Source organism: Morone saxatilis, unplaced genomic scaffold, assembly GCF_004916995.1.
Source record: "Morone saxatilis isolate NCDOM2014 unplaced genomic scaffold, NCSU_SB_2.0 Contig24, whole genome shotgun sequence".
NCBI classification, from domain to species: Eukaryota; Metazoa; Chordata; class Actinopteri; family Moronidae; genus Morone; species Morone saxatilis.
The window spans coordinates 16553434-16564197 of record NW_023339807.1 but is presented as its reverse complement, the minus strand read 5'-3'; the positions used below and the strand labels follow the sequence as shown (position 1 = coordinate 16564197).

Genomic DNA, 10764 nt, shown 5'->3' with positions numbered 1-10764 from the left:
CTAAACCGCTTCATTTTCAGCCCTGTAGTCCACATCTGCATCTACCTCAGAAATTAGTCTTAAATTAGTTCCTTCATCTTTTTTATCCCTCTTCCCATCTCCTTTTTTCCCGCCTTTCAGTCCTTTCTTGCACTTAATTTTCCCCCCATGTGTCCCTCTCTCCACTGCTCTTCTCACCTCGCCGTTTCACTTTCACTCTCAGTCTCTGTGTCAGATTTTCACTTTCCTCACAGTATACTGTGTTGCTATAAAATGCCATCCTGGCCCCTCTCATATAAACACAGGCTCCTCCTTCACCCTTACTTCATGTCATTAACAGGTGGCTGTCTAAAATAGACACACACACACACACACACACCACACACACACACACACACACAAACTGTCACAGATACAGACATGTTTTTAATCACCCTGCAGCAACGTTGCTCACTGATTTAAGATGTCAAACGTGTGCAGTATGAACAGGGTGCTGTTGAGATTGAGCAAGAGAGTTGCAGGTGCAGTCAGCAGTGCAGACACACACATTTAATCATCAACAGTGTTAACCAACCAGGCTGCAGCCCCCTCCCTTGTTACACTCACTTTCCATAACCCTTATGTACCTCCCGCCCACCCTTTTCCCTCTCTCTCTCTCTCACTAACTCTCCCATCACCACTTTCCCCCTCTATTAAGTTTCAAGCGTCTCTTACTCCTGAACTGAACAACACACACCAAACAGGTCAGACTTATTCTTCTTTTGACTCGAGTTCATTCGCTGGTTGTTGTTTTCTTATGTACACACGTCACACAGGTGGCTGTGGTTGTCGTTGGTGAAATGGTAGATTGGGTTTCTCATTTTCACAACATAAAATGCACCCGTGTTTCTGAACTTATCATCTGCTCAGCTGTTATAGAACTTAAGTGTGTGCATCATAGCTTCTGTTGCATTATCAACCTCAAAAACATGCATGTGTACACTGCTTAGGATAATCTTGTGGTACAAAGGGGGCATTTGTCTGTGTTATCCCTCCAGTAGAGTAGCCTGGCATGCTCTGACCCCTCCGATGATCCTGTGGTTAATATCGATGTAATGTGATCTAGGTTTGTAATTCTATGACTACTAACATGGCTGTCAGCAGCTACAGTCTTGATATTCTTTATTACAGTTAATGTTGGAGGAGTATTCTAATTCATGGGCGCTGTTCCAAAACCTTGGTTAATTAGAGTCATGCATAGATTTGCTTTATGTTAGCAGTTTATTTTAGAAGATTCTATCCTTTTACGGTGCTTACTGTAAGCTATTATTGGGTGATAAATGTATTATTTGTCAACTTTCCGCAATATTATATCACAATGTTATAATTTAATTTATTATTTATTGTATTTTTCGAAGAAATTCTGTTGTCCAAATTATTGTCTTTGAGTAAATTGTAATTAAAATCTAACTCAGTTAACTATCAAAATAATGTCTGACACAAAAACCAACATTTTGTTTCACACGTATAAAGAGTTTGGTGACATGTAATGTCAATGAAACACAGTTTACATCTTTGAACATTAGTTTGTTTATTTTATATGTGAGTTTGCACACATTTGCTGTATCATTACATACGTATAATCTATAACAGACATTATCTGTACAAATAATAGTGATAATGACTTTAGGGCAGCAACTAACAATTATTGTCATTGTGGATTAATCTGCAGATTATCTTCTCAATTATTTGATCACTGCTTTAATAAAATGTGTTGCTCACAAGTAAAAGGTGTCTTATTTTGTCCACAGATTTCAGTTTACAATATAGAGCAGACAGAAACAAAAAAAATCCTCACATTGGAGAAGCAGTGGATTGTTGGAGTTTTGACATTGACACTGACATTTTGATAAATTGACAAATTTTCTGTATCATTAACCAACTAATCGTTTAAACTATGAAAATGATTTCAACCATATTCCCTGCTGACAGTGACCACTGATACTGATACCACTGACTGTGATATTTATATACTGCAAAACTCTAAATTGTAGTTCACATATTTTATACTGCTTTTTATATTTATATACTGCAGTATATTGTACACAAAGGACTTGCACTTAGTGGGGATCATGTGGTGCGTTGCCTATATAAAACCTCTGATGCTGTCAGCGCAAAGCTCTGAATTAAGTGATCCACCAACTGCTGGTGCTGCCTGGCTGGGCCTCTTGCCTCCACTATGTGACCTGTTGGACTGCACAACAGACTTAATTACTGCAGCCCCCTCTCTGTCAGAGGGTTCAGGCATGAATTATCACCTCCCATGCACCCTGCGCAGAGCTGTGACACCGTTGTACCCCGTCACTCACGTTTTTTTAGACTGCTCCAAAGGCCCCTCACTCACAGTTTGGAATAACAGAAGCAACTCTGTAAGCCTGGACCCACCTACAGTGTACATATCACATACTCAAAAACACACACACTCACGCACAATCAAAAGGACAGTCATGGCTGCAGATTCCAAGTGTTTGCTGGAACACGTAATGCAGGATGAGAGGTATTTGTGGCAACCCATTATCCCCTCAGATCAAAAGGGATCTGTGTCTGAGCCAGAGATAGTGTACCTGCTTGGGGAAGAGCTCTGTTGTCAACTCCGCTGGGAAAATAGAAGATGGGTGGTCCAGTCTGGCGCTGTGGTGTTATCTATCACCTTGACCCCACACCAACCGACTCCACCAGCTCATCCAGCCCCAATTGTTTCTTCATCTGAAGCAAAATCTGCCTTTCAGGGAAACACCATATGGCTTATCTATTGTTGGCTGAGAGCATGTCATATGGCTTTTAGGGAGGGATAACTGTAGATGCTGATAAAGCTGTTGGAAATTAAATATTACACTGATGATGAAAGGATTTTGCTCATGTGAAGCATATGCTGGCTGCTCTTTCATCTTTCCGTTTCATCTCTCTGTTTCACAGGACTGGACGGAAAACAGACACGGGCTCTCCTGGTCCTTGCCTTCGACTCCTCCCATCTTATAATTTCCTTACTTCATCCGTCCCTACTTCATTGTAGCTCTGTTCACATCGCTTTATGTCTAATTTCAATGCTCAGCCCATTTATTTTTACTTCAACCTTTGTTCACTGACTGCTTTTGCTCAATTTACCCATCCATTTCAGGGTAGTTGATAGCTGCCTCCTCTTTTTTAATACACTGGTTTTAAAATGAAAACTATCTTCACCCATAATCTCTCCCCATTTTCTTCTCACTAAATCTCCCTTCCATCTTTTCATCTATTATTTGCTCCTCTAACCTTTAACCTAAGTGCCCTGTTCTTCCCCCTGGTCCTCCTCAGGCCTGTCCAGTTGAGACCAGTATGTGGTCCAACTTCTTTGTACAGCAGGATGAGGAGGGTCGCATCGGGGTGGCAGGGGCTGGACAAGGTGGGGGTCTGGGTGGAATGAAAGGTGGACGGGGACAGAGGAGGACCCCCAAGATGAGTGACAGCCAGGAGGGGAAGATCAAGCTGGCCTTCTTCGTGTCTATCATTGGCGTAACCCTGACGGTGTTGGGCATGGGGACAGAGTTTTGGGTGGAGCTGGCCCAATCAAAGAATTTCAGTGGCAACCAGACCTGCCAGATGGCCCATTATGGCCTGTGGAAGGGCTGTATCCGCACCCTATGGGTGGCTGACATAGACCCAGAGAGGACAAGCTGTGGCCCCGCTGAACTACCCGGAGGTGAGACCTCTGGCTGCTGTGTGTGAGTTTGTGTTCATGTGTCTGTCTGTTCTCTGTGCTGTCTAAGAGGTGAGCAGGTGAAGTTTCTGGAGGGCATGTGTCTGTTTTGTTTCTCTGACTGTCTGCTCACGTCTGCCTCTCAGTAAACTGAATTGCCCGGCCATGCAAGCCTACCTAGTGGCTGCCTCTGTGCTATAATATGTGCCTCTGTATGAAAGTGAATTAATGGAAAGGGGTCAAAAGATGTTTCTGAGAGGTTGCAAGTGGTTGACATCATTGAGAAAACAACTTGTAGACTTAATCGCAGCGATTTTTCTTCGCCATCACCATTGATGTGAAAACAGAGGGAGCAGGGATAACTAATATGATGTATGCCCTCTGGGGATATGCTTGCATCTGTAGGCCTTTCATGTGAGTCCATAAGGGACTGAGGAAAGCAGCACATATTAATTTTCATTCCATGAACAATCTTCAGGTTTCTAAGCAACATATTTATGATTTTTAATATACATTTATTATGTAAATTTTCCCTGTGTGTTTATAGGGTCTATGTATATCCACTGTAACCTTGCAAAGGAATAGAAAAAGGATAGTTGTGTATGTGAAGCTGCCTCCATGTATATGTATCTAGGTCATCCTACAGATAATGTGCAAATTGAATCAATAAAGAAATACGATGCTTGGAAACAGAGCGTGAGCAGGACCACAGTAAAGCTGTTTTCAGTTATTATACTATTGTAACAACACAAAGCAGCATGCAGGTCCATGTAGCATTATGCAATATAATCTTTGTGATTCACAAAATTGTCAGTGTAATGAAGCATTAATTTCAAGTTTTTCCCCTTGACTGGGTACCTAATCATCTCCTGTCGTACACACAGTACAGACAGGTGACAGCTCCTTTCTAAAAGCACTTTATTCAACTTGACCATGGTTAGGTCCTCCAGAGTGCCTTGATTATCTACACAATGACCTATTTCTGTCTGAATAGTAAGTGTAGAGATGGAGAGAGGCAGGTATTAGAAGATAGAGATAGGCAAGGCAGGCTTGAGAAGGAGCTGCTCCTGGATTCACTACTGATCTCAGGGAATCTGCTGAGACACAGCAGAGCTCTGAAGAAGCCAAAAAAAAAACATCTCCTCACCCAACAGAGATACACGTGAATCACATATATACATAAATACTATTCACATACATCATCTTGAATGATGTGTCAACATTGTTTTTCTATCCAGTCGTCAAGGACTAATTCCTCTTACCTGTCAAAATGTCCTGCATCCCTGGCTGCCTCTAGCTAGCAGATATATATCTGTGCCTCCAAGATGGTCTGTTGGTGTGTGAGAGCAGCCAGTATGCTTCTGACAATCTTTCTCACACGTCCTAACACTGTTGGCCCACGCCGCCTGTCGCAGATGGCCGTGGGCTTGTTATGTTTGGACGAAAACAACTGTTTTTGCCATCTCTGCTTCTCTCTTTCACATCCCTGTTTACATGCCTCTGGCTCCCGTCCCGAGCAAAGTGCAGCCCGCTGATGCCGTGCCTGTCATCTCAAGACCAGCCATCCGTCTTCGCTGCCTGCTGGAGAGGAACATGACAGCTCAATAATTATAGCCTCAGCAGGGGTAGCGAGAGCAAAACCAGTTGACTGTGATAGCATAATGTGTTAAAAAATCAGTAGGCTGATAAATGGTGCGTCTGCTTCAATAAAAAATGTTTGCAAATGTGCTCAGGCACAAACATATTTGTGTGTGAAAGAAATGTGTGAGTGTGTGTGCAAGCATGTGGTCATCTTGGACCACAGAATATTCAGTGGGTGAAAGTCATCACTATGCGCTTGTGAAACCAAGTGGAATCTGACTACTTCACAGTTTTTGTCTAAATATAGAGAGGGGGAAACAAGGATGAGGGACAGACAGGGACTGAGGGAGAGTGTATGTCTAATGCAGTATTAACCAACCCCTCTGTGTTTCCTCCCCCCCTTGACATCTTCTGCTCCCCTCACCTCCTTCTCCATCTGTGGCTCCCCTCTCTCTTCCCCTTCACTCACCACCCCTCCATCTGCCCCCAACTCAATCCTCCTTCCCCCCCTCCGCTTCCTCATCCTCTGAGCCTCTATGCATATTTCCTGCATCCATCCTTCATCATTCGTTCACCACAGATATCCTCTTCCTCACTCTTTCTTCTTCTGCAGCCAAGCCTTCCTGTTTCTATCCTCCATCTGCCCCTTTCTCCCTGTCTACCTCTCTTCTTTCTCCCCTCTGCCATCCACCCTCAGTGTTTTGCTGTCTCTCACCCTCTCTGGCGGCACCATATGTGTAGTGCTGGGCAGTGTGTGTGTGTGTCTCTGGGTATTCCAGCTAATGCTCGACACTTGGATATAAATAGCAATAATGCCTGGAAGGACAGGGTGCATGGATGCATAGGAGGTGCATAACAGAAGACCAGCAGCCATCCATAGGAGTGTGTGTGTGCGTTTGTGTGTACATGCGTCTGATCTTTTCGTATGATCTTTTCCCTTCACCCACAGAATCCAACTGCACCTACTTCAAATTCTTCACCTCTGGGGAGAATGCAGTCATATTCAAGAAGACAACTAACAAGAGTGAGACATTATGCTTCCCCCTGCTATTTTTGTTATATATACAGATACACACTAACAGTTACAGTGCAGCTTCTATCAATAAAGATGTTCTCTGTGGTGCTCAGAGGACCATGCTGGTGGTTTTTGCATGTTTCAGCCCATTAACTTCTGCTGCCACCCATTTTCCAAAGGAAATCATAAGCTATCAGACTGATTAATGTGTTTACCTTACTGTCCAGGCAGCCGCTGGTTTTAGTGCAGTTTGAAGTTCAGCTGGCTGAGACTTAAAACTTAAATTACAGTGAGCATAAAGTTAACTTTATCTTTTGGTCAACAAAAGTTCTTAAAATTCCCTTGATGCATTCAAGGACATTTAATGAATAAAGCTATGAGAACAAATATTGGTTGGTTGTTCCACCAATTTTGAATATCTCAACAACTAGTGCATGGATTGCCTTTAATTTTTGTACAGATATTCAAGCTTCCTAATGACTTTGGTGATCCCCAGATTTTTCCTCTAGCCCACCATGAAGTTGACATCTGTGGTCTTGAAGCTGGTTCGAGCGTTGAGTCTCATTCCCAGTTCGTCACATACAGACGCTTTGGGTTAGAGTAAATGGGGAAACAAAAATCGATATTTGACGGCCTGGGAATGACACTCAACAATCAACTGTCTTTATCCAGAATGACTAACTACACCTTTAACCTTTAACTCTTGGATGGACTGGCATACAATTTAGTACAGACATCCATGTTCCCCTCAGGATTCATTCTGGCTAAATAGATAGATTAATATTTCTTATATCATTTTATTATCAGGTAAAAATGTGTTAATAATTTTTAATTAAATTAATGAGCTGATGTCATCAAGATGGTGTTCGTGGTAAAACATTATACCCACTAAACATCAACATTTTAGCTTTGCCTTTATGAACATAGCATGTGTGTGTGCCTACAGCATGACTTCACACTCTTCAGTCTTGCTGTCTAAAAATGGTTGCTGTTTGGCAGCCATCTAGTAGATGATCTAAAGTTCACAGGCACCAACAAGAAAGACTTTTTGGTGCCAAGTGCATTAACAAAATAGCAAAACTTTGACAAACCTTTGTTCACTATGACGATTAAGTCTCTATAGGTTAATTTTTAAATCTTATTGGCACACCAATGGCTGCCATAGAGGATCGGAAAAATATATCGATCAATCTAAAAACTGTAAGATTTTATTAATATTTATATCACCTCCCTTTGTCCTTCTTTTCCCTCCCAACAGCAAAACCCATTCCTAGAGCTTATATCTGTTGTGTTTTAATTAATAAAATAATAATAATAATGATATCTGTGTGATTTAGCGTCAAAAATACAAAATTGGCACTGGCTATTGTGAAATGTTGACTGGCTTTCTGGGTTGCACCTGTGCTGGCTGACAATGCCAATAAAATCTGTTTTAAACAGAGCCAGTATGGGAAGTGGCACAATTCACACCGTGTTTGTGTTTTCACATTTCAGTAATCAAGTGTAATAAACTAAAAGCCAAGTTGATTCAAACTTTAAGATGATGCAATGTCGGATTCTATTAAAATAGTAGTTTCCACACAGTATTTCACTATACATCTGACATCTTTCCTGTATATTATGGATTTTAACTTTAACTACACTTATTTTCACAAATTCTCTCAAGCACTTTTATATTCGAATCCTTTTTCTCTTTTGATTTCTTTCTGCTCTCCTTCACAGATCTGAATCTAGCATCAGCTGTCTTGGCCCTTTTGAGTCTGACCATGATGGTAATGGGCTCCATCTGCATCGGCATGTCCCTCAGCAAAGGAGTGGCCTTCTTTCTCAAGCCAGCCTCCTTCTGCTTTATCCTATCAGGTGGGACCTTGTGATGCTATGTTACCTGTTTACATTCATATATGCAATATGCTCTTTCTTTGTGTTTTTGTTACCTTAGAATAAGTTGTTTTTATCTACAAAGGGAGCGGCGGGTCCACCATGTTAAACTGCCATGTTTTCACAGTAGTCCAGAACGGACAAACCAAACACTGGCTCGAGATACAGGGCCACCGTAGTTTCTCCTACACACTAGGAAGGCTGAGCTGTATTCAAATGGATGCAACAAGCACTAAATCTTACACACTTTTTCTTTAAGTTATCTTCTAATGTGCTTTTATTTTAACCTCTGTGCAGGTGTACTGGTCCTTCTCTCTGTCCTGATATTCCACCAGTCGGTGCTGGCTTTGCTGTCCAGTGACCACTCCATACCTTTACACCATGAGCTGTCCTGGTCTGTGGCCTGCGTGGGCTCAGCGGGAGCCATTCTTATTTTCGGAGGTTTCCTCTTCATCATCCTCTCCCTTCCTTTTAGCCCCTGGCAGAAATGCTTGCCGCACAAGAATAGCGCCACCTAGCACATGAATGCTAAAATATGCACACAGTATTCTTGATGTCTTGTGTGAGTGCAAGTGGAAAAGTCCTTTTCCTAAGGGCTGTGACTTTGCCTGCTCTTGGCATTTAAATTGTCAGAGAAGTCATACTAGGTCTTAATTAAATATATGAAGACAAGTCAGCAACACTTTAGTAAGGCCTCCAGAATTTGGTTTTGCAAAAATTGTTTGTTTTAGTGTTTTTTAATAGAAAATAGATGGAATGAGCAACAGGGCTACTGTGACTGTTTAATTTTTTTTAGCTTGATGTTGTGTTTACTTAAACAAATGTCACAAATAGCCCTGTTAGCCTGCTTATAGCTGTACAGTCACACATGAATCTAAAATCTCTGCTAGAATAATAAAAAACACAAATGTTTTTAAATACTCTTTTGTATTTTAAAACCTTTTGTAGTCTGTTTAATATGGAAGTCCTTTAACTTTCATAGTTTCTGCAGCAGCATCAGAATGTATCGGAGCGTAGCAACAAATACTGTTTTTGACAATGCTAACCATCAGTATGAAGGAGGTTCTGATTTTACATTACTTGTCATATCTGCTACATGTTGCGTAAGGAATAAAGTCGATGAGTATCCTTAATATTCTAGCATATGAAGCTTTTTAAACACTTAAAACTTGATAAACAAGAGGCTTCAGTTGTCATTATTTATTACTTATGTGTATTTTACAACTATTGGGCGAATGCTGCTTCAGTATACCAGATGAATGTATGTTGAATGAAATCAACTGTGAGAAGTGATAAAAATACCATTTTGTATATCAGAGAATTGTATGGACTCACTTTATAAGCTCAACTTTGTACATAAACTGAATGAATGAGTTTATATTTTATGAATACTCTCTGTAGCGTTGTCGCCAGTCACTTTATTTGCAAGATGTATGCAGTAAATATATTTTTGTCATAGCATCTCAGCTTATCTCTCTACCAGGAAATGATATTTTACAAAATATATGCTGTGCTCATTTCTACTCATATACATGTACAGTATGTTGCACCAGTTTTGCTTATCATTAAAGGGACTTGACATAAAATAATTGTCTCCCTTTTGTTTGCTGACTCGCCACCCTGTCTGCTCTCAAACTTGACATTCGCCCATTTTCACATTGTGACTCCTAACCTCTCTGCCAAACATCCCCCTCCCCCAAACCTGCTTCTCTATAATTAGGCCAGAGCTCATCGTAATGCATTTCACTGCAGAGGTTGGGAAACTTTATCCTTGAATTTCAACTATGTACCCCCCAGCCTATACTCATACCTCTGTGCCCTGTCCTCCCCTTCTCCACCCCTGACCTCAGTGCGTCACTTTCCCTGCTGTCTCCATGGGAGCCTGCGGTCACTGCTCCTCCACCCCACCTCCAACCCCCCTCGGCCCAGCACACACAACGGACCCATCAGATCAGAGATGTCCCAATAACTACTCTAACACCCAGCCCACTAGGGGAGTGAGTGGCATCCAGACAGTCACTCAGTTGCTCACCTGCAAGCGCACACACTCTCTCACACATGCATTTAACTCTGGGTGGGCAGAAACTGAATCCACATGACACACAATCCTGGTTGTATATATAGCTGTTAATAGTCCTACTGAGACAGTGTGACAAGTGGGGCGCAACCACTAGCTGCATGTTTGTAAATGGAAATGGGCTTCCAGGAATTCTTGATAGAGGACCTGTAGATTGAAAGTGGGAGAGGAAAATCTCAACTCTTATTATTGAGATGAAATATGAATGGCCATATATTTGAAGCTGTATTTCCCTAAACTGTGATAAGGAAATGTTCCTGTGTAGTAGGGTGGCATGTTTGCTTTGGCAGCCTTTCTTCCTTCCTCCTTGAATCTGTCATCACTGTGACTGTAACTAGGCTGCAGTAGGTATGATAATAGCAGGGGAAAGCACTCCAGATAACTAATCCTTGGGGTCTAGGGGCACTGCTAGGTATCTCAGGCCCCTTGTCAAGAATGTGGCACTTTACTAGAGCACCACAAGGCTGTGTCAGCACTTGTGTTTTTAAATACTTGACGATCTATCTATCTATCTATCTA

At 41.8% G+C, this 10764-nt stretch overlaps 1 protein-coding gene across 3 annotated transcripts; it reads left to right on the top strand.

Annotated features, from left to right (window-relative positions):
* The first annotated feature begins 595 nt into the window (after positions 1 to 595).
* On the top strand, positions 596 to 9757 carry cacng6b (calcium channel, voltage-dependent, gamma subunit 6b). Of its 3 annotated transcripts, none has more exons than XM_035672686.1 (5): positions 596 to 722; positions 2935 to 3697; positions 6225 to 6299; positions 8013 to 8150; positions 8466 to 8686. In XM_035672686.1, the coding sequence occupies exons 2-5, from the start codon at positions 3334 to 3336 to the stop codon at positions 8684 to 8686; spliced, it is 798 nt and encodes a 265-aa protein (XP_035528579.1). In that variant the 5' UTR covers positions 596 to 722; positions 2935 to 3333. The 3 variants fall into 3 exon arrangements, with proteins under 3 accessions (XP_035528579.1, XP_035528580.1, XP_035528581.1); XM_035672687.1 differs by having other exon boundaries at positions 621 to 722; positions 3313 to 3697; XM_035672688.1 differs by lacking the exon at positions 596 to 722 and having other exon boundaries at positions 3334 to 3697; positions 8466 to 9757.
* The last annotated feature ends 1007 nt before the right edge of the window (positions 9758 to 10764 follow it).

What these genes read in the sequence shown, in the direction of transcription:
- cacng6b (XM_035672688.1), top strand. Translation starts at nt 3,334, where the DNA reads ATGTGGTCCAACTTCTTTGTACAGCAGGATGAGGAGGGTCGCATCGGG. An exon ending in CCCCGCTGAACTACCCGGAG is followed by an intron (nt 3,698 to 6,224) that starts GTGAGACCTCTG and finishes CTTCACCCACAG; the next exon opens with AATCCAACTGCACCTACTTC. An exon ending in CTTCTGCTTTATCCTATCAG is followed by an intron (nt 8,151 to 8,465) that starts GTGGGACCTTGT and finishes ACCTCTGTGCAG; the next exon opens with GTGTACTGGTCCTTCTCTCT.